This window comes from Aythya marila (genome assembly GCF_965140915.1).
Source record: "Aythya marila genome assembly, chromosome: 14".
Taxonomy (NCBI): Eukaryota; Metazoa; Chordata; class Aves; order Anseriformes; family Anatidae; genus Aythya; species Aythya marila.
In genome coordinates, this window is record NC_139055.1 from 11,167,899 (window position 1) to 11,188,709 (window position 20,811).

At 57.8% G+C, this 20,811-nt stretch overlaps 3 protein-coding genes across 4 annotated transcripts; 1 reads left to right on the forward strand and 2 right to left on the reverse strand.

Annotated features, from left to right (window-relative positions):
- Window positions 1–31: 31 nt before the first annotated feature.
- On the reverse strand, window positions 32–13,991 carry FAF2 (Fas associated factor family member 2). The gene is made up of 11 exons (XM_082771413.1): window positions 13,561–13,991; window positions 7,910–7,978; window positions 7,321–7,455; window positions 6,510–6,586; window positions 5,606–5,744; window positions 4,205–4,290; window positions 4,034–4,125; window positions 2,423–2,600; window positions 1,622–1,793; window positions 1,283–1,426; window positions 32–816 (listed from the first exon to the last, which is right to left on the reverse strand). Exons 1-11 carry the CDS (start codon window positions 13,621–13,623, stop codon window positions 634–636), a joined length of 1,338 nt encoding a protein of 445 aa, XP_082627539.1. The 5' UTR covers window positions 13,624–13,991; the 3' UTR covers window positions 32–633.
- An 18-nt stretch (window positions 13,992–14,009) lies between these two features.
- CLTB (clathrin light chain B) lies at window positions 14,010–19,209 on the forward strand. 2 transcript variants are annotated; one of them, XM_082771414.1, is made up of 6 exons: window positions 14,010–14,477; window positions 16,010–16,056; window positions 16,777–16,894; window positions 17,086–17,197; window positions 17,531–17,584; window positions 17,901–19,209. In XM_082771414.1, the coding sequence occupies exons 1-6, from the start codon at window positions 14,294–14,296 to the stop codon at window positions 18,070–18,072; spliced, it is 687 nt and encodes a 228-aa protein (XP_082627540.1). In that variant the 5' UTR covers window positions 14,010–14,293; the 3' UTR covers window positions 18,073–19,209. The 2 variants fall into 2 exon arrangements, with proteins under 2 accessions (XP_082627540.1, XP_082627541.1); XM_082771415.1 differs by lacking the exon at window positions 17,531–17,584 and having other exon boundaries at window positions 14,174–14,477.
- Window positions 19,210–19,512: 303 nt separating this feature from the next.
- On the reverse strand, window positions 19,513–20,806 carry HIGD2A (HIG1 hypoxia inducible domain family member 2A). The gene is made up of 2 exons (XM_082771458.1): window positions 20,649–20,806; window positions 19,513–19,739 (listed from the first exon to the last, which is right to left on the reverse strand). The coding sequence occupies exons 1-2, from the start codon at window positions 20,761–20,763 to the stop codon at window positions 19,573–19,575; spliced, it is 282 nt and encodes a 93-aa protein (XP_082627584.1). The 5' UTR covers window positions 20,764–20,806; the 3' UTR covers window positions 19,513–19,572.
- Between the last annotated feature and the right edge of the window lie 5 nt (window positions 20,807–20,811).

Here is a 20,811-nt window from a genome sequence, read left to right on the forward strand (position 1 = left end):
CACGAGCAGGAAGCAGGGGCGCAGACATGCTAGAGGCAGAGTTTATTACACTATGCAGGCTAAGAACCCTGGGCAAGATCCCACACGGGTAAGAATCGAACCAGCTCTTTATCAAAAAGTTAATACTAGAGTCAACCCCCTTCTCCTTTGGTCATTACAAAGCAAGAGAAATATTAAAAGAAAGGTATTTATACACAGAGGGAAGCTGAAGAGGTTCTGTCCAGCCCTTTCCCCCACCCCACTCCCAGCACGTTCAGGTGCCTGGTCTTCTGGCTGTCAGGAGCAGCAGAGGATCAAATCTTCACGAGATGTCAGGTTGTCGGGGTTTTATTATTATTCTTGTCAATAAAAGCAATAATTACCGAGAGCTGCCATTCCTGTTCTTCCCCAGGGAGGGCGGAGGGGCGACACCCGCTCCCCTCCCTCTCTGCCCTCCGAGTGTAGGGGATGGCTGTGTACAGGGGTGTGTGAGGACGTGCACACACTTCCTCTTGCCAGCGCGCGCCCACGGCACAGCTGGCACAGGCGATGTGGTCTCTGATCCCTTGTTTGTACGCAGTCTTTTTTAAAAAAAATATCGTATTATAATAATAATATGAATTTCTCTTCCAATCTGTGGCTTCTGGAAAAGTGTCAATCGTCCGTGAGGTCCTGCACAAAGAGGACTTCCGTGTGGCTGAGTCCGGCCTCCTGCAGCGTGGGTGGGTTGGGCCACTCCTCTGTCGGGAGGCAGGGCAGGACGCGGCGAGGAAAGTTGGCTTCGATCTGGAACTTCTCCGGGCTTTCTTTCAGGGAGAACAGGAAGTCGTGGATCACCTGGGGAAGAAGCAGAGGAATAGCTGCCAGCCCGGGGAGCGATGACACAGCCAGGCTGCACCCGTGGTATTGCACAGGGGAGGGGTTAAAGCAGCAGATTTGCAGCATCACTGCCTTGTGGGCAATACAGGCATTTTATTAGTGTGCACAAAGCTGGACTTGTCACAGAACACCTGGGGAGTACTGCTTCTGGCTCTTCCTATACCCCTATTTAACAGGGGGTGACAATAACCTCAGCTTTTCAGGAGAAGAGCATCTATTTTTCTCGTGATCCTTCTCTTCTGAAGTGGAGAGACCAGGTCCAAGGACACCCCTCCTCACCCAGGAAGGATTCTGCCTGCTAAGGCTCTAGGCAAAGGTCATCAAGTGGCAAAGGCCAACGCAACCAAAGCTCTGGTGAGCCACTTGTAGAGTTTCCCAACCCTCTTCCACTCTGGGAAGCCCGTCAGCTCTGCCCCAAGCTCACCGTCAATGACTGTGTGAAGTGGAATCGCCGCTCCACTCTGGAATCGTTAGGCAGCTTGAAAATGATCTTAACGCTCTCTGGGTCGTCGGGATGTGGCTCAGGAGGAAGGCATTCCGACTTCCGCTCCTTCTCCTCCTGCAGCGTCTGCAACGTAAAGAGGGAGCAGGAGCAATGGGCGTGCACCGGGCTGCCCTCGCAGCACGGTTGGAGGCCGTGCAAGCCCCAAGCAGGACAAGCAACTCCAGTCCGACAGGAAAACCCTACTACAGGCACCGCTCCTACACACCGCGAGCATCCAGGAGAGCACAGCAGCCTCTCCAGCGCTCAGTTTGCTCTCACCTGCCGCCGTCTCTCCTCTGCTAGCTTTTGCTGCTGTACTTCCTCCTCCTTCTTCTTCTTCCTCTCCCGTTCCTCCTTCTTCTTGCGCTCCTTTTCCTGGTCTGCACGTAAGGATGCCAGATACGCCTCATCCTGCTGCTGCCTCAGGACTTGGGTTTGGTTTCTCTCTTCCCTATAAATGTGAGCAGGGAGTGGTCAGGGCTGGGAGGCCCCTCAGTGAAAGCAGGGCAGGCTGAGGGCACACCTGAGGGTGCAGGTACAGCACACGCAGCAGGTAATGCCTCATTTACAGCACAGCCTGCCACACGCTCACAGAAGGTGAGCTGAGTCTCTAGAGCCCCTACCACACAAACTGTTTCCTTAGGTTGGGTGGCAGAGAACTGAACAAAAAGACTTCTCACCCACTGCAGCCTGACGGAGTGGACAGACACCCCGTAGGCAGTGCCTGGGGTTTCAGCACCACACCTGACACTCTTCATGGCTTTATCTCCATCGGGTAGCTCCTTGTATATTTTAAAAACCAGGAGCATCAAAACGTGTTACAGCATCCCCCACAGAGAAGGGGCAGACCAGAAGGTGCCACGCTACCTTGGACACAGCCTGCAGATCCCTACAGAGGGATCAGGGGCAGGAGCTCCTCTTAGCAAGGCACCAGCAGCCACGCAGCAAATGCCATCAGGCTGGGAGCTGGCCTGGGAGCACCATGGACCAGCAGCTGGCTGCAGACACCAGCTCTTCTGCAGCCCCAGCACACTGCAGGTGTAAGGTTTGCTCCAGCAGGCAGCTCAGAGCCGGCCGTACCTCTCCAGGCGTTCAGACACCAGGTAGGTCTGGTTGGCATCCATGATGAATATCAGTTGATTAATGAGGTCATCAGCCTGGATGAGGCCCTCTAGCCGCCCAACGACCGTCATCCTGCGATCTTTCAGCATGATCACAGCCAGGAAGGGGTACGTGTTCTCCCGCAGAGCCTGGGAGACTGGAAGAGAGGCACAACCATCATCCCTTCCAGAAGGATCAACAAGGGTTACAGCACAGATACTTTCATCACCAAGGGCCTAGGAAAGCAGCCTCCACAGCCACTATCTCATCCACGGCAGAAAAGGCCTCTATTTTGGCAAGTGAAACCTAAGTTAGAGCAAGGAGAGGTGACCTGGAGCATAGACACAGAGTGGATAAAAAGCTTTCAAGTACCTAAAAAGGTTCTTGAATGCGAGCAGAAGGAAATAAATTGCTTCAAATGTCCATTCAGAATGGGGCAAGAAGCCCTGGCTTTAAACTGCAGAAACACAGGTTAAACACCTGCTACTATTAAGGATGGCCAGACTCTGGAAGGTACTATCATGGGGAAAGGGTCCGTCCTGATCCAATTTTCTTCTGAAATGCTCATTTCTGCCAGAGGCAGACTCTGTCTTGAGGCGGGGAATGGAGCAGGTCAGGGGCTTTCAAGTGCACGGTTTTTATCTCTGACTAATGGCATGCAAACCCTGCCTACAGCTGACCACCACCCCCTCAAAGCATGCCCAGCACGTCGCACAACATAGAACCATCATTACTGACAGAGCCTTCCGAACTGAACCTGAGCACCCCATGGACTAAATGAGGTCCCGATCCCTCCCACCCCTTTTTTCTAGGCTGTATCTCTGCCATAACTGTAAGTATTACAGCAGTGAAACAGCATTAGGTGGAAGCATGCTGGCTTAACAAGCCATTCTCTCAAGGTGTTGGTAGCAGAACTATGAAGAAAGGAACGATCCAAATTTAAGAGCAGAACTCCCAGTTTCTTGTCACGAACCAGGAGAGGTCAGAAAAAACACAGGAGGCATGAACAGAACTTTAGGAAAAGGCTCCATTTGGAGCAAATCCCTACCAGGCACACTGCTGTGCCAGGTATCAGCAGCCCTGGAAAGAGAGTACCTAAGAAGACCTCACTGGGGACTTTTGAGGAGACAGAGAGACTGGGCGTGGAGTAGAGATGATTGTCTCACAAAGGGAAAGAATGCACCTTGCAAGTCACTCCTGGCCCCAGGCAGAATGCGAAGCAGCTTTAAGAGCCCTGCTAGTTAGATCCTTGTTTCTGCACTCTGTTTAATCCTCAGCACACACCCACCAGCTCCCATTAACAAGCCACTGAAAGCAGCCTGAATGCCCACAGCAAAGAAGGCGCAACCAGGACTGCCCAGAAACATGTGGAACAGTTGAGGTTAGGAGCAGAAGGTATTCCCCAGCTCCAAGCAGGCCCTCTGAGACATCACACACAAACCAGCATGATTTCCCCATGCAGTCTTGTGACCACCTCATCTGTTTGCACAGAAACCGCCAGAACATTTGAAACATGAATTTGTCAGAGAGCATTTGGCTTGTTCCAGAACCTGAAGGGTGTAAGGTAAAGCCCAGGAGGGACACACTCACCTCGGTATCCCTCCGGTTTGTTGGTTGAGCACGCCCAGAAGAGCATTCTAGTGTTTATGAGGGTGATCACCTCAGGTACGCACAGCGTATTGCTAGGGGAGGAGAAGAGATCACATCAGTGAACCTGCACGCACAGCCCGAGGACCGTGATTTGAAAGCTCTCCTACCTACCGGCAGAATTCGTCTGTGTCTTGGTGGTCATCTCCATGCAGGTACACCAACAGGAAGCGCAGCTCCCGCTTGGCATCGTTCAGTGCCTTGGCATAAGAGCAGAGGAGGCACAGTTACAGGGGCTCTAGTCAGAGGGAAGGCAGCACCCACAAGACCTGCGTGAAACAGCTCAGCAACATTCAGCTGGGCCGTTACTCTGCCACAAACTGGTTTTAAGGAAGCAGCAAATGAAGTATGAGCCTACAGGACCTTGCGATCCAAGCCTTGTTTAAGAGGATCATGTTCTGCCCAACTCCTTTCAGGCTGTGGCTGTGGAGAGCACTGAGCTCAGAGCAGAGCCAGGTACCCCCCCACGTGAGCTGACCCCCCCCAGACCTCCCCACCAGGCTCAGCTGGCAGCAAAGCCTCCTTGCCTTCATCCCTCGGACTCACAGCAGGTAAGGCTGAGCTTTCCACTGCAGCCTGTGCGGGATGCAACCTTCAGACCACATCAAATGGAAGTGCTACTAAAAAAAGGCCAGCTCAGTAATGCTGCAGGCCCCAACAAAACAAAAACAACAAAACTTCTTGTATCCTACAGTCTCTGGATTCCACCCACCCCAGAGCATTTAACAAGACCACACAGCAAGTGCAGAATGGGCTCCCTGTTTTACTGGCACTGAGCTTTAGTAAATAACCATGGAAGGGTTAGGCTAAGTCTGGATTCTAGGCAAGACAGAGGGGCCTGGAAGAGCTGTGGGGCAGCACGCTCCGTCACCATGCAGCGTGGAGCAGATACAGGCTCCACATCCTCCTCTGGCACTCGGGAAGCAGAGCTGGTCCAGCTGCCTGCCGGGACACTCGGCAGGAGGCTCTCCTCCCGGCCAGTTTCAGAGAGGCTGCAGCAGAGGTGCTGCCCAGGGAGAGGTCTCAACAGAGAGCACCAGCAGCCCAGAGCTGGCACGTGCAGTTCTCACCTCACGTTCCTTCTTCCGTGGCTCCCTCTTTCAATTTTGAGGTCTCGCACCACGTTCGGGAGTTGCGTTATGATACACGAGCCCGGGCAGTCCATCCCGATTTGGGGAACAGAAGGACAGACTTTGGCTCACCACGTCAGTTTACAAAAACAAAGGCGGGATTACAAAGAATAGCTGCTGGCTACAGAGCCACACAGACGGTCGAGGAACAGTCAGAGCAGCTTTGCTTTCCAGCTTTGCAGACTTGGCGTGTCATCAAGCCTGGCAGACACTGGTTTTCTAATACACTCGCTCACTAGCTCTCCAATACCCTGCTACGGAGTTCGGAGACAAAAAACACCGGGCTGTGATGAAGAGAGGTTTTGCCACGTAGGCCCTGATACCAGCCAGCACCATCCCCACGCTTCATCTCCCCAGTACCCTGGCACCACGGCGTGACACTGACCTGGCTGTAGGTTCCCTGGTAGAAGACAGGGTGTATCCTCCCGTATTTTTCCTCAAACATATGGATAAAGGAAATAATGTCACCCACCGGGTCGGTGACCCGACTACGAGGATCGGGGCGTATAAAACGCAGAGCAAACCTAGGAAGGAAAGAAAGGAAACTGCAATTCAGCTCCCTGACTTGCTGAAGAACAGGATTTTCTTTTCCACAGACAGTCACTGGCATTCATAAGAAGGAAAAACGTCACAGACGAGACCCTTGAACATTTGTAATTACATCCCAAATTGCCACCTGCTCCAAACTGATACTGCAACAGAAAAACCCCTGTCAAAAGACTTTCAGAGAAGAAATAATATGGCAGAGGAAGAAGCCAAACCAACGCAGATGGCAGGACTGCTTGACAGTTGCTACCTTTCAGCATTCCCTTTTCCATCAATTCTACAAGGAGACAAAATGAACTGGCCCTTTGGGGCAGCAAAGGCAGGTGCAGCTACAGACACCAGAGGGAAAAAGGCAGCTGCATCGGCAGTTTAAGCTCTGCCAAGTAACGTCCAGGGATTGGGACAGGTTAACTTGGAGCCCAGCCCAACAGGACGCAGTGTGACACTGCCTTGTGTCCCCCCTTCGCATGGCACTCAAATTGTAAAGCCACGTGAAGTTCAAATTCCAATTAAATATTTCACTTACAAAGCCACAGAGCACTTGTTTTCTCTGCAGTAAGATTTATTTCTTGCCAAGCATTGTAGGAACTTTACAAAGCTACAGATAAAGCCAGTTGAGCAAACAAATGGGAAGAGAAATCTGTCATTAGACTCAAAGAGACTCAAGTGACAGAGGTACAGCCAGATCTAAGCCACTGTGTGCCTTGATGCAATCAATACATGAGTCAGCACAAAATACTTACCTAAATATATCAAGTAATGTGTAGTAGGTAAATCGGAATGGAAGCATCATGAAGTAGTAACCCCATCCTAGCAGGCCCTGCGATTACAAACAAAGAATCAGAAGAGTCTCCAGCGCAGGAACAGGCCTGCTAACGCAGCGTGTCCACCAGCATTAACACATGCATTCAGTGAAGTAGCAGAGGCCCTACCCATCACAAAAAAAAATCAGCAACATTTCACATCTTTGGAGAAGTCAAATTGAATTAAGTGACTGACAGGGGTCATTTGGAATTCAACGCGGCACTTCTGGAGACTGGCAGCAGTGATGAGTTCTGAAAGCAATTGTTTTTCTCTCCGCCTATTTTTTTTTTTTTTTTAACTGTAGGATTAATAACACCAAGTCTCAGAAGGGCACATGCAAATTTGTTTGTGGAATATGAGCATAAGGAATTCAGCACTGGAGTATTCAAGCTAATACTTTTTTTTTTTTTGGAGGGTGGGGATCTAAAAAGAATGAAAGACCATCACTGCCACCACTCTGCCTCCATTCCCACTGAACCAATCAGAAGCTTTACGAGGTCACAGGAAGATGTTCTGTGAAAAAGAGAAAGTCTCATACTGCAAATTACACCACGGAGAAAATATCCGCAGTAATACTGGAGGCTGAAGGAACAGCTCTACGCTTTATTTTTAGATGACAAAAAAAAAAAAAAAAAAGCTTTTTAGAAAGGAGATAACAGCACACAAAGAAAACAACGCCTTTCCCTGCATGCACACTGGTAACTCTGAACAACAAAGCAGCAAGGCAAAATCCACCAAAAGATAACTTGCCCTTGGCTGTGGCCTTGAGACAACATAGCTGTAGATCCTGTGGTCGGCTGTATTGACCTGCAACGGCCGAGATGGGGGTGGATTAAAGACACTTGGGACACCCTCCTGCTCGTTCAGTCGGTCCTGCACAGCTGCCTTTAACACAAGAAGGAGCAAAGAACATTTCAGACATTTGAGGATAGCAGTTTTGTTAGTCTTTATTATTATTTTATTTTTTATTTTTTTAAAAGTTTTTTGGTACCTAACAATAGGCATTACTTATCCCCAGACTCTGAGCACTCCATAAGCATTACAAAGCTCATTAGGAACTGGAAACACCAGTGCTCATTTCTGCATGGAAAACGTCCACGGCAGCCTGCACATCGCACTGCAGGAAGGTGCAGTGCCAGGCAAGTGATTGTTTGCAGCTGTAAGAACTCTGCTGCATATTTCCAAGCCAGCTCTCTAGCAGTATCAAGATACTCTCATAAAAAGCTACTGGTGCAAATTTGGGGGTTAACAGATGAGGTCTAACTGGGAGGAACCCCGCCCACACCACTCAGTTTAGCCCAGGCACTGGGGAAGCACCACCAGGGGTTTGAAGCAGTACCTCTATGTTCCAGTTGTGCTGCTCCAGCGTGTGACGACATTGGTCCATGGACTCTATGCCGGTCAGGTCCTATGGAAGGAGAATAAAAGCAAATGAGTGCCAGGGGAGCACGGGATTTTTATTTATTTTACAATTCTGTGCTAGGCAAGAGCACAGACACTGCAACACAGGAAAGAGCAGAGCTCTTAGAAAGAAGAGCCATCACTTCAGAAGAGAGCAATCTGAGCCAACCCAAACCTGGGGACACGCAGGTGGCCTCAAGCACGCCTTCGCACGCTTCCCACTAGCCCATTGTCAGCAGCACACCCCGAGCTCCAGCTGCACTCAGCCTGCTCAGGAAGCTAACACAGAACCACCCCGAGTTCAGCTCTGGAAGGATATGCCAGGACGTGCCCTCAAACGTCACTTCAGAACATTCCCTTAAGAACAAAGCACATTACTTCACTGGCTGCAAACACAAACAGAAACTAAAACCAAAACGAGCCAGGCACTAATAAGGCAGCACGTTCCAGAGGCACACAATACCCCGCAGAACATGAGTCCTGCCCAACGCAAACAGAACCTCAAACAGAAAAGATAACCCAAACATGCCCATAGACCTCGAGGCTACTGGGCTCTCAAGTTGGTGTTTGAGAAGGCAGATTTGAAGGAAACTGCTCTTATTTTGAAGTTAAAAAGAGTAAAATTTTCTTGCCTTCCCATTTATTCAACTGGAAAAAAATTACACTTTCAGAACCAATTATTTAACCCAGATACAAGACAGAAGCAGCAATGACAGGGCTCATTTAACCCTCACGAGCAGCGTAACAAATTCAGGAAGTGCTCACCATATAACATCATTTTAAATATGATTTAAATATGACAATTTCTCCATCAAGGGCATTCTTGACAATAACTCTGCAGGTCCCTAAGGCTCCATGTTCTCACCTGGTACATTTGCCTTGCCACCTTTAGCCCATGACCACATCCCTGGCCAGCTGTGCACATGACCAAGGGCACAGGGACACCAGGACAGGGAGCAGGGCTGCCACGTGCTGTGACAGCGAGGGCTGCGTGAGCTGAGCCACACAAGAGCTGCGCCAGCTCCACGCACAGTTCTGTGCAGGACTTCAGATGTGAGCCTTGCAGGAACCCGACAAGGAGCAGGGAGTGCTGCTCCCTGCGGGATGCGGCTTGTGACAACTGAACACAAAGCAGGAGCTTCACAAAGCCTCGCGTGCAGTTTCCATTACACCTTGTGCTCCAACTCATTGTTAGCATTCCCACTTCTGCTCGGCATTCTCCCAATTCCTTGCTTCATTTCAAGCCTCTGAGGCTGCCCTGACAAGCTGACCATTAAACGCACTGCACTGGGATCTCCCTGGGGAGGATGGCGCACAGATTCCTCCCTCTCCCCCACTCCATGTGCAGCTTCCACCCAAGTCACCCCGGGTACAAGTGCCCTGCTCAGGGCCTGAGCTTCTGAGCACTTCTTGGCTATTTCCTCCAAGCCCGCCCACATCCCTACCTGCTCCCCATCTCCTGGGCGAGTCACACTGCTGTATGGAACCAGGCTGATCGAAGTGTTCCCGAGATTAATGCCGTACATGCAGGCACCGAGAAGCACTGTGGGTCAGTGCCTAGTGCCAGGTACTGATGGGAACACTCGTCCTGTCCTGCAAGGCCTGGCAGGGGGCACTGCACACGAGTTTCATTCAGAATGAAGCTCCGAGCACCTGGCTGTTGCTGCCAGAGCACTTCTGTTTATAAGTCAGTTTCATTATTCAGGATTTTGGTTTAAATCTTTAAAAACACGCTTCACTTCGGCTTTTAACCTTAAAGCTCCTACAGAAGACACTTACCAGGCCTTTTAAAGGGACCCCTTGAGTAAATTCCAGGCGTCTTCTCTCGGACTCGACCATGGAGGCAGTGTGTGGAGTCTCTGCCCACTGTTCCTTAACACCCCACCAATTCTGCTGCGTTCACAAAACCTCAGCGATTCAGGAACTCCTTCACACCTGCCTCCAAGTGCCAGGAGCCCCACAAGGCACCATTAGCAGGATTTCCCAAAGGAACAGCCCCTCCTTTTTAAGTCACACAAAGCACAGCAGCAGCTTCAGGTCAGAAAGCAGCACCCAGTAACCACAGCTCACAAGAAGCGTTCCACGAGCACCGACTCTGTGCAGCTCCCACCACTCCTGATCAATGACGCTGCACAAAGAAGCACTGCAGGGCAAGAATAAGAACCCCCGGGTAAAGGCAGTGGGCATTTGGCAGATCTTGGGGCCATTCTGCTATTCAGGCACAGAGATGAGCGTGCATTCAGTGTCGGTAAGGTACCTGCACAGGGCCCTAACCAACAGACTCGCTGCTAGCCTCTCATTAGCCCCCTCAGAGAGCTGACATCTTAGGCACAGTAACACAAAGATCCCTGGACATAAAACTGAAATTAATCCTATGGAACTAGTGCTCTCAAACACGAGCACTCAGAAGTGCAGGTCCAAGCCCAACAGTCACCACCACCACCTAGAAGGCAAACCATCACGCACCACAGAAGTTCAGTGTTGCCTTCTCAAGCACCCCACGAAGCAGAAGGCTGCTCCAATACACACAAATCACTACACCCAGCAGCTTCAGCACCTCTCACCTTTGAGACGCTGCTCGGAAGGCTCAGATCTTCTTCCCCCTGTAGCAGTGAGACACAATTCCACCCCTCAGCGAGCGGAGTACCCCAAGTGGACAAAGGTTGGGCGCTGCGCTTACGAAACCGCTCCCTCAGAGCCACTCTGATGGTGAAACAGCACGGGGCACAGCTCCACCGGGCTGCGACTGCGCTGCTCCGAGCGGCCCTCCCGCTGCCAGATTGCAGAGAGCTGCTTCCAGGGGTAAAGAACATCCGACTCAGAGCAGGAAAAAGCCCCTTTTTTTAGAGATAGTTCCTCTCTGCCTGTCACACTACGTGCATTTACGAGGGCTCTGATGCACAGCAGAGTGGGACAGGTCTGGGGAGCGCCTTGTTTCCCCCCCTCCTCCCTGAACGAAATGTTTCCAGCCCTGAGCGCTTTGTTTTCCCCATTTAAATTCGGGATCCCATCACAATCGCTAACTTTTCCCTCACCAACAAGCCCACTACTCTAGATTAGCACGTTCCAAGTGCCCCAGCCCACGGGCCCAAGCTAATGGGCACGGGTCGATAAGGGCAGCCCGCAGGAGCCGCTGCGCTGTCCCCACCCCCAGCGGGGCTGCATCACACAGCCCGCTCATGCTGCTCACATCGAGCTCCCCTCCCTAGATGCAAAGAGCATCGAGCCCTGACAGATGAAGATTGAGGTACTTCTATTTGTTCACATTAGCCAAGGCTTCAGCAGCAAACGGGAAGCTTAAAGCCTGCCAGAGCGCATTGGTGCTTTTATTCCCCGTTTCCCCCCATTCTCTCCCTACACTGGGATTTTTTAAGCTCTAACCGATCACAGCGGGTGGCAAACAACCGGGCTACCCCGGCCCTATCTGCAGGAAGCCAGCTGCCACTCACAGCACCACCAGCACTGGTATTTGGGGGAGGGCTATCAGGGAGCATCAGGCGAGCATCCCCAGGCCGGAGGCACCACAGCCAGGCTGACAGCGGCCAGCAGGCGCTCACTGCCTCACCCTGGGAGCAGCATTTTGCAGCCCAAGCAGCCTCACTGAGGGACAGAAGCACCCCCGAGCACAGCAGCTGCTCGCTGGGTGACTGACAGCCCGCGGCTTTCTCCATGCTCTCCATTTAGCTGCGACACCGGGGGCCTTCCTCACCTGCTGCCCCACTCCCTTCTCCCCTAATCCCCCTCCTGCTTTATTCACACAGCACTGCTGTGCCTTCCGTGGCGCTGCGATGCTCCTCACCCCAGAATATCGGGCAAGGTACTTGCTACGATCACGCCTCACAAAGAAAAAGCGCAGCAGCACCAATGCACCAATGGTTTTGGCAAGGCAGAGCCATCTTCTCCAAACAGCAGCTGCTATTTAATGGAACCCAGCTAAAGGAAAGAAAAAAAAAAAGCCTGTGTGACTCCAGGTGGGCGGATTTACCCTCCCTCATTTAAAGAAGGGAGCAGACTGCGCAGCTGAGCCCCTCTCAGCCAGGTGTGAAGGTAACAAAGGCAGCACCAGTGAGGTCAGCCCTGGGGAAAGCTGAGCCTCTACACACTAGGAGAGGGAATAAATGGTGTTAAAGCCTTCTGGACAACATCTCGCACTCTAGGCTCTGGGCAGCAGCCATCTCCTAGCCACAAGTGCTCTCTCCTTTGAGGCAGGGCCCACCAGGAGCTGGGCTACAACAGGCTCCCTCCCCCTGAGCCCCCAGCCAGCGCAGTAGCAGGAGGAAACACGCGGGATTCTTTAGGTTCACAGCTGCCCACAGGGCTTTGAAAATAGCAACAGGGAAACTGAGGAGTGCAGCTGGCCCGATCTGTCCGGATCCTGTGGGTTAATAAGGGCTGTGACAGCTTGCAGCAAGAGCTGCAGGGCAGTTTGTGCACATACACGGGGCAAGGCAACGGCTTAAACCTCATCCACTTACCAGGGAAGCAGCGATGCTGGGAAAGCAATCGTTAAAGCTGCTGCACCTCATCTGTCTGAGAATTAAGATCACCCAAGGAGCTTAATTTGCAGTAAAGGTTTAGAGGGGATCTCTTTAAGAGCTGACGGGATCTCCCAACACCAAGGCTATGGAGAAACGCCACCGCTGATGACTACAGGGGCTGCTCCAAGACAAAGCAACGAGGAGCAGCTGCACCTCGCTCTGCCATGGGAGGCAGGACTGGATGCCTCTGAAGACCCTTTAAACACTACAAACTAGAAGCACATGGCACCAAAAAAAATATCCAAAACACATCCTTTAAGATCAATATGAACCAACAAAAGCCAGGCAGAGTGTTGGGGAAAGATAGTGCATTTAGGGAAGAAAGCTGCAGCCTGGGTAACACCACACCTCACAATCCAGACACAAAGCCAACTCACCTGCAGATAATTTTAATTGGCCAGCAACAGCTGAATTACTTCTCCACGGAGCACACCTGAGTGCTCCAGCTCTGGGGCAGTCCCCTCCCCAGTACGCACGTGTGGGGTTAGTTTCCTTTTACCCATTCAAGCGCTGCACAGCCCCGAGACCCCGGCAAGCCAAAGGCCACGGGAGACAGCCCACATTGTGCAGAGATCGGAGCCTTCCAGCCCCGGGGGCCTCCCCCAGCCGGCAGCACCGCACCCAGCGGGGCAGCGCCAATTCCTGGGAAGCCGCAGGCCCCTGGGGAGCCCCGGAGAACCCCGCACACCCCGGGCAGGGCCCGCAGCCACCGGCGGGCAGCAGCACGGCCCGGCCCCGGCCTCCCTCCCCAAAATGGCCGGGGCGGGCCGCGGAGCCGGCAGGGGGTTACGGAGCAGCCTCCCCGAATAACGGGCACCGAGCCCAGCGCCGGCCCCTCAGCAGGCCCCGAGGGGCCCGCAGCGCCCGGGGCAGCCCCGCCAGGCCCCGGGGGCCGCCTCACGGCCGCCAGCACCGAGCGGCCCCGGCTCGGGCCAGGCCCGGCGCCCCCGCACCCGCTGCGGGCAGGGCCCGCCCGCCGCCCCCGGCCCGGTTGGGGTCCGATAGGGCCCGGTGGTGTCGGCACGGCCGCGGTGTGCCCGGCTCGGCGCACCTGGAACTGCAGCAGCTTCTCGGTCTGCTCCGCCGTCAGCTCCCGCTCCTCAGGCGCCGCCATTTTGCTGCCGCCTCTGACCCGTCGCTCCGTCACCCGCCGGAAATGACGTCGGCGGCGCTGCCTGCCTCTCTCTCCCCCCCCCCTCCTCCGCGGCTCGGCAGCCGAATCGCTCCTTCGTCGGCCGTCGGAAATACACGAGCGCTCGCCGGAAATAGCCGAAGCGCTCTCGGAGCTCTCCGGAAAAACCCGAAGCTCATCCACCGCCTTCGCCGGCTCGGCCCTTCCTGATTGGCTCCCGAAGAGTTCCGAAAGCCGCTCGGCCCTTTCCGGAGACGGCCGGCGGCTCCCGCAGGGCGGGGCGGGCTGCGGGCGGCCCCCAAGATGGCGGCGGCGGCGGGGGCCACACCCAAGATGGCGGCCGCCAGCCGCCCTCAGCCCCAGGGCTTCCCTCCCGGCGCCGCCTCACGCCTGAAGGGGGCACGGAACCGCCCCGAGCCGCCGGCCGCCGGCCCCTCGAGCCCGCGGGGAGGCCGAGGCGGCTCCGCAGCGGCTCCCGGCGGCGGCGGGGAGGGAAGGAGGGCGGGGGGGAGGTCCCGGCGCTGATGTCAGCGCGGCCGCCCCGCCCGCCGCCGCAGTGACAGCTCCGCCCGGGCCCGGCGGGGCCGAGCCGAAGGCAGCTGGGGCTGTGGCGGCGAGGGAGGGAAGGAGGAGAGGAGGAGAGGAGCCGGCCATGGCCGACGACTTCGGTTTTTTCTCCTCGTCCGAGGCTGGCGGCGCCGAGGAGGACCCGGCCGCCGCTTTCCTGGCGCAGCAGGAGAGCGAGATCGCGGGCATCGAGAACGACGAGGCCTTCGGGCCCGCCGACGGGGAGGGGGCCTCCGCCGGCACCGGGCAGGCGGCCCCGCAGGAGCCCGGTGAGAGCCGCCGGGCCCCGGCACCCCCCGGCCGCAGGGCTCCGGGAGGGGGGGAGGGGGGATCCGGGGGGGTTTGGGGGATCCCCGGGGGGGGTTTTGGGGGTCCCCGGGGGATTTTGTGGCCCCCACAGGGGTGAGGGGGGGCCCCGTGTGCCAGGCTGGAGGCCTGGGGGGTGTCTGTAGGGGCTGTGCTTGGGTGCCAGGCTGGGGGCTCCTTCCCCTGAGCCCCGCGGTGTGGGGTGAGCCCTGAGCCGGGCACGGGGCGCTGACTGCGTTAGACAATGGTCAGACAATAGATGAAGGTGCTAAGCCTCACCTCGTGCCTCCGCGTGGCCCCCAGCCCTAAAGGAAGGGCCTTCGGTAGGTAGCAGGAGCCCCCGGGTCTCCCATCCCCACGAGGGCATCGCTGCCACGATCCTCCTGCCCCTAACGCAGGCAGGTCTGTGGGGTCCCCGTTGCTGCCCGTGTTGCGGTGGTTTCTCCTTTCCGCCCACGGGGACCTGCAGAGCCATGGCTGGCCCAGAGAGGTGCTGCTACATGCAGGCAGACACGGGCTGGGTGTAGCTGGAGCTGCGGGGTGAGCACCACGGGGACGGTGCCGGCTCGAGCTGCTCCGGAGCCACGCCGCATCTCCTAGCGCCTGCAGGCAGCCCAGGGCCTGTGCTTAAGCCTGGTCATCGCCAGGGAGAGCTCAGGGCCTGGAGGGGGCTTCTTTTAAAGCCTCCTTGCCCAGCAGCAGGGAGCTGAGCGCCCTGGGGCTCGCCTTGTGGGGTCGGTGTGCAGCTCACGGGGCTGTACGTGAGCTGTGGGTGTCTGCAGCACCTCGTCCCCAGCCCTAACCCTGCAGCTCGCTCCCCCTGGATGGGCTCCTGAGGACCCAGATGTGCGTCCCTGCCCTCCTCCCTGCTGGTGGAGCGTGCTGTGTGTCTGTCTGTCTGTCTGTCTGTGTGGCAGCTTCTGCCTTTGGCAGACCTGGGGGGGGTCAGGTTGTCTGCGTGCAGGCAGAGCGCTGCCTCCCACCCTGCTCCTGGGACAGTTGCCCTAACCTTCAGATAAGATTTAAAAAAAAAAAAAAAACAGGCAGTGAAAACACCATAAACACACAAGATGCCCGGAATGGCTTGTCTTGGGAGGGAGGTGCTGGCTGGATCCCTCCAAGGACAGGAGCCCAGAGCTGCTGGCCCAGCGCCCTCCCACATATTCCCTACAGCAGCAGCTCGGGGGGGTATTTGTAGGGTTCAGGGCTCTGACAGCAGCGTGGCAGTGCAGCACGCTGCCTCTTTCCCCTGGCTGCTCCAGGCAGTCTCTGGACCCTGCCACCTTGCTAAGCCCTAACGTAAGACCAGCGTGGGATGTTCAGCTGGTGGCCCCCACCTGTGGGGCTGTGGGGATGGGTGTGCGGGGCTGCAAACGGCACGGCCCTGTCCCCCAGGAGCTGACCTGTCACTGCTTCCTGAGCACCAGCCCTTCTGGGATCACCTGCAGCTGCCAGAGCTCTGCTCATCTTTCTCTTCCTTTTTTTTTTCTTCTAGCTGGTTTCCAGAACGGGGGAGCCACTGTCAACGGTGATGTTTTCCAGGTGAGTCCCCAGCCCCTTGTTCTGGCCCCGTGGTGCTCAGGGGGGTGATGTGAGCAGGGGCACAGCTCTCTGCTGCCCGGCCCCCGGGACTGCTTGTGCTTGCCGGCCCCAGAACAGCTCCTGGCAGCCCGTGTCTGTCCTGTGGTGGGTTCCTGGTGCTCTGTTCTCACCCCTGCTTGAAGGAGAAGGGCTGGTTCCACTGCCACAGCCCCTGAGGTTTGGAGTTAAGGCTTTGAGACTGGCCGAACCAGGAGCATAGCTGTGGCCTGGCTGCCGAGCCCCGCAGCATCTCATTTCCCACCAAATCCCCTTCCCCGTGGCCAGGAGTGGGTCAGGGCACCCCCTGCCTGGGTCTCAGCTCCCCGGGGAGCCCCAAGGCAGGCCATGCAGGCTGCAGAAGCCATGCCAGCACCCTACAAACCCTTCCTTCACCCCATTTGGTGCCCAGCAGCGCGGCACGGGCATCTCCCCTGCCTAATCCTAATCATATCAGCGACGGGACAGCCTTAATGAGATCGGGGATCTGGGAGGAGAGCCCTAATCCCGTGGCTGAGCCGCGTCAGGCTGGGTGTCCCGGCCAGCGGGAGGCTTTAGGAGAGGCGCAGAGCACGGTGCTGTGCCCTGAGCTGCCCCGGGGCTGAACACCGGCAGCGAGGAGCCCAGCCCCGTGCTGCCCGGGGGGGGAGCTGCTGCTGAGGGTGGGCTGCTGGCATCCTGCAGGAGTCCAACGGCCCCACGGACGCCTACGCGGCCATAGCCAAGGCTGACCGGCTGACCCAGGAGCCCGAGAGCATCCGCAAGTGGAGGGAGGAGCAGAAGAAGCGCCTGGAGGAGCTGGGTGAGAGCCGAGCCCCGTGCTGGGGGCACTGGGAGCTGGAGGTCCCTTCCCTGCTGCACCCCGGGGGCGCCTCGTGCCAAAAATCAGCACCCCTTGGAGGCGGTGATGCCTTTCTGTGGGTGCTTTAGGGGAAAAAGGGGACGGGGCAGGGGGCTGCCTGCCTGACGGGAGCTGTCGCACCCCGGCCCTAGATGCTGCCTCGAAGGTGACGGAGCAGGAGTGGCGCGAGAAGGCCAAGAAGGACCTGGAGGAGTGGAACCTGCGGCAGAACGAGCAGATGGAGAAGAACCGGGCAAACAACAGGTAGGCCGAGAGGCTGAGGCAGCCAGATCTGCCCTCCTGAGGGGCCGGGGGGGCTCTGTCAGCACGCTGGGGCTCAGCCCTGCAGAACCAGCACCTCGCCAGGCCCGGGGAGAGCCCCGAGGACACCGAGCAGCTCTGGTGGCCCTGCAGAGCCGCAGCAGGATCCCAGGGCCTCCTGACCACGCGTGGGGCTGGGGCTCAGCACAGCTCTGGGGGATTTTCAGGATTTCCTGGTGCCGTGGGAGGCCGCTAACCCCCTTTCTGTTTCTCTCTTTCTAACCCTCTGCCTGCCTGTCTGCTCCGTGCTCTCTCTCTGTCTGCGCCTCGGGGTAGGATCGCTGACAAAGCCTTTTACCAGCAGCCGGACGCCGATGTCATCGGCTATGTGTAGGTGCCTCCTGCAGGGTCCGGGCTCCTGGCTCTTCGTTCCGCAGCCCCCAGTCAGGGGAAAGGGGTTTTGGGGGGGGTTGTCGGGCTCTGGCAAGGTCCTAGAGCATCTCCGAGGGCTGGAGGCACAGGAGGAAAGCGGAGCTCTTGGGATTGCCCCTGTGGGGCTGGCTGTGGGGTTTGGGGCCTTCTGGGGACAGCCCCGAGGGTGGAGGGTGCTGAGCTCAGGGAACCGGGGCCGGGATGGGTTCTCTGAGGGAGGAGAGGGTCTCCTGGGCAGGGGCTGTGCCGCTGACAGCCCTCAACATCTCCGCAGGGCCTCGGAGGAAGCGTTCCTGAAGGAATCCAAGGAGGAAAGCCCGGGCTCCGAGTGGGAGAAGGTGGCCCAGCTCTGCGACTTCAACCCCAAGAGCAGCAAGCAGAGCAAGGACGTCTCGCGGATGCGCTCGGTGCTCATCTCCCTCAAACAGACGCCCCTGTCCCGCTAGTGCCGCCCGGCAGGGCCCGGCCGGGCCTTGAGGAGGGGGGTCCCTGGGTCCCTGCCCTCTGCAGTCGGTGGTTGTAACTCTCCCCGTGGTTTTCCTTTTTGCTTCAGGGTGCGTCGGTCTCTTTCTACACATATTTATTACTGTGGCATTTCCCCGGGAAGCTGTTAGCAAGGGGATCCCCCAGCCCGAGCCGTGCCCGGGGCCTGACACCCCCTGGGTGCTCCCCACCTCATTTGGGGCTGTGCGTGGAGCAAACCTGCCTGCCTCGGGGGTCCCAGAGGGATCCTGGCTCCCCTCTGCCCTCCTGCGGGGTGTAGGGCAGGGCTGGGGGCACAGCCCAGACCCTGCTTCACCCCACAAGACCCCGTGGGGAGCCCAGGTGATGCCACAGAGCTGGTGGGAACGGAGGAATGTGAGTGTGGGCACCCCAAAAATCAGCAGTTGTGGTGTCTTGTGCCCTGTGGTGCTGGGTGCTGGGAAGGGGGCACGGGACAGGAGTGCAGGGTGCTCCCCGCCCCTCTCCCAACGCCTCCGACTGTTGGGGTGCCAGGTTTTGGGGGCCTGGGCTCTGCTCTGCTCCTCCCCCTGCCCGGAGGAGGGCAGCTGGAGGCCGTGTGGCTGCAGGGAAGCAGGTAGGAGGTGTGGCTGCCGCGGGGCAGGGCGAGCCTCCAGCTCCCTTAACCCGGGCAGCCGCTCTCGGGCTTCTCCCCAGCCCAGTTCCCGCTGGGTTTGCGCCCCAGAGGCAGCAGGGCAGGGTGCTGCTCCCATTCCCACCCCATAAGGCCGCTTTCTCCCCTTGCTGGCGGGACTGGTGGTGCCCCCCAGCTGCGAGGGCAGCTCTGCTCGTGCTGGGAGCGGGAGCAGGCAGCACAGCACATCAATCAGCCAGCAGAGCCTCACTGCAGAGCCCTGCTCCCCCCCTCTCCCTGCAGAGCAGCTGAATCGCCTCTGGCTGCCTCCCGGGGATCAGGAGCCCCCTGCGACCCCGGCTGCTGCGTCCCCAGTGCTGGGCGGGGGCTTCCAGCCCTCGGGGAGCGGCGCCCACAGCTCTTCTACATCCCCTCAGCTTCGGTATCATGTGCCCGTTCGAATCACCTGTTACAATAAACCAACATCTCCAAACCGTGTGTGCTGGAAATATCAGCCAGGAAGCAGGATTTCTTCGGGGAAAGGCTTTGAGCAGGCAGTGAGGGGAAAGGGGGAGCTGCGGGGAGCAGCGTGGACTCGCCCGGCGCTGCGGTGGAGCTCACCCCTTTCCCTCAGCTGGGTCACCAAGGCATCGGGTTGCCAGCAGATGACGCGTGACGAGTGACAAAGGGAACAAATTTTACCAGGCTGCGACAGCACCGGGATGCCTGGCGGGGCCGCAGAGCCTCGGTGAGACACCCCACTGGTGCTCCAGGAGCATAAACGCGAGAAAGAAACACCACAGCCCCAACATCAGGTTAACGAGGGGTGTATTAACCGCACTGCCAGCACCCCAGGGCCCGCGGGAGGCTCTCACTTCCTCGCCTTCATGGCCGTCACCACCATGCCCCCCAGGAGGGCCGCGAAGGTGAAGCCCTGGGCCAGGATCCGCGCCCGCATCAGCAGCTGCGAGCGGCGCGTGTGGCCTCGCTTGAAGCTGATGAGGCCGTAGGTCAGCACGCCCACGGTGCAGAGGCAGCCTGCGGGAGGAGGGCGGAGGGACAGAGTCAGCGGGGACAGGCGGTGACTGCGTGGGATGGAGCCCAGCTGCCCCCGCAGCCTCCCCTGTCCCCGCCCGCCCCGTTACCCCAAGCCCTGCAGCCTCCCCCCAGCTCCAACCCCAAGCCCTGCAGCCTCACAGCATGACCGCGGTGGGGAGAGACCTCCAGGAGCACCTCGTCCAACCCCTCAGCTAACACAACCGCAGCCTCCCCCCTCACAGCCTCCTCTGCTGACCCCAAACCCCTGCAGCCTCCCCTCACGGCCTGCCCCCCAATCCCAGCCCCTCACAGCCTCCCCCCCAGCTCTAACCCCAAATCCCTGCAGCCTCCCCCCATCCTCCCCCCAACCCTAATTCCTCACAGCCTCCCCCTCCCCACTAACCCCAAATCTCTGCAGACTCTCCTCACAGCCTCCCCCCGACCCCAGCCCCTCACAGCCCTCCCCTTGCAGCCCCCCCATTACCCCAAACCCCCGTCAGCCTCCCCCCACAGCCTCCTCTCCCAAATCTAACCCCGAACTCTCACAGCCTCCCCCTTCAGCCTCCCCCCAACCCTAATCCCTCACAGCCTCCCCCCTCACAGCCTCCTCTCCTGACCCCAAACCCCTGCAGCCTCCCCTCACAGCCTCCCCCCCAAATCTAACCCCAAATCCCCCCAGCCTTCCCCCAGCCTCCCCCAACCCTAATCCCTCACAGCCTCCCCTGACCCCAAACCCCTGCAGCCTCCCCCCAACCCCAATCCCTCCCAGCCTCCCCTACATCTCCCCACTAACCCCAACCCCCCGCAGCCTCCCCAGCCCCTTTTCAGCCTCCCCCCGCAGCCCCCCCCCGTTACCCCACCCCCCTCACAGCCCCCCCTGCAGCCCCCCCCTTGCCCGCAGCCCCTCACCCAGGGGCACCAGGGGGTTCTCGCGGGTCTTCCTCAGGAACTTGTCCCCGAAGCCCTCCTCGCGGAACACGGGCAGCCCGCTGGGCCCCAGCGGCGGGGGAGGCCCGGCCTCCATGGCTGCGGGCGCGGGGACGGCAGCAAGCTTGGCCCTCCCCGCCTACCG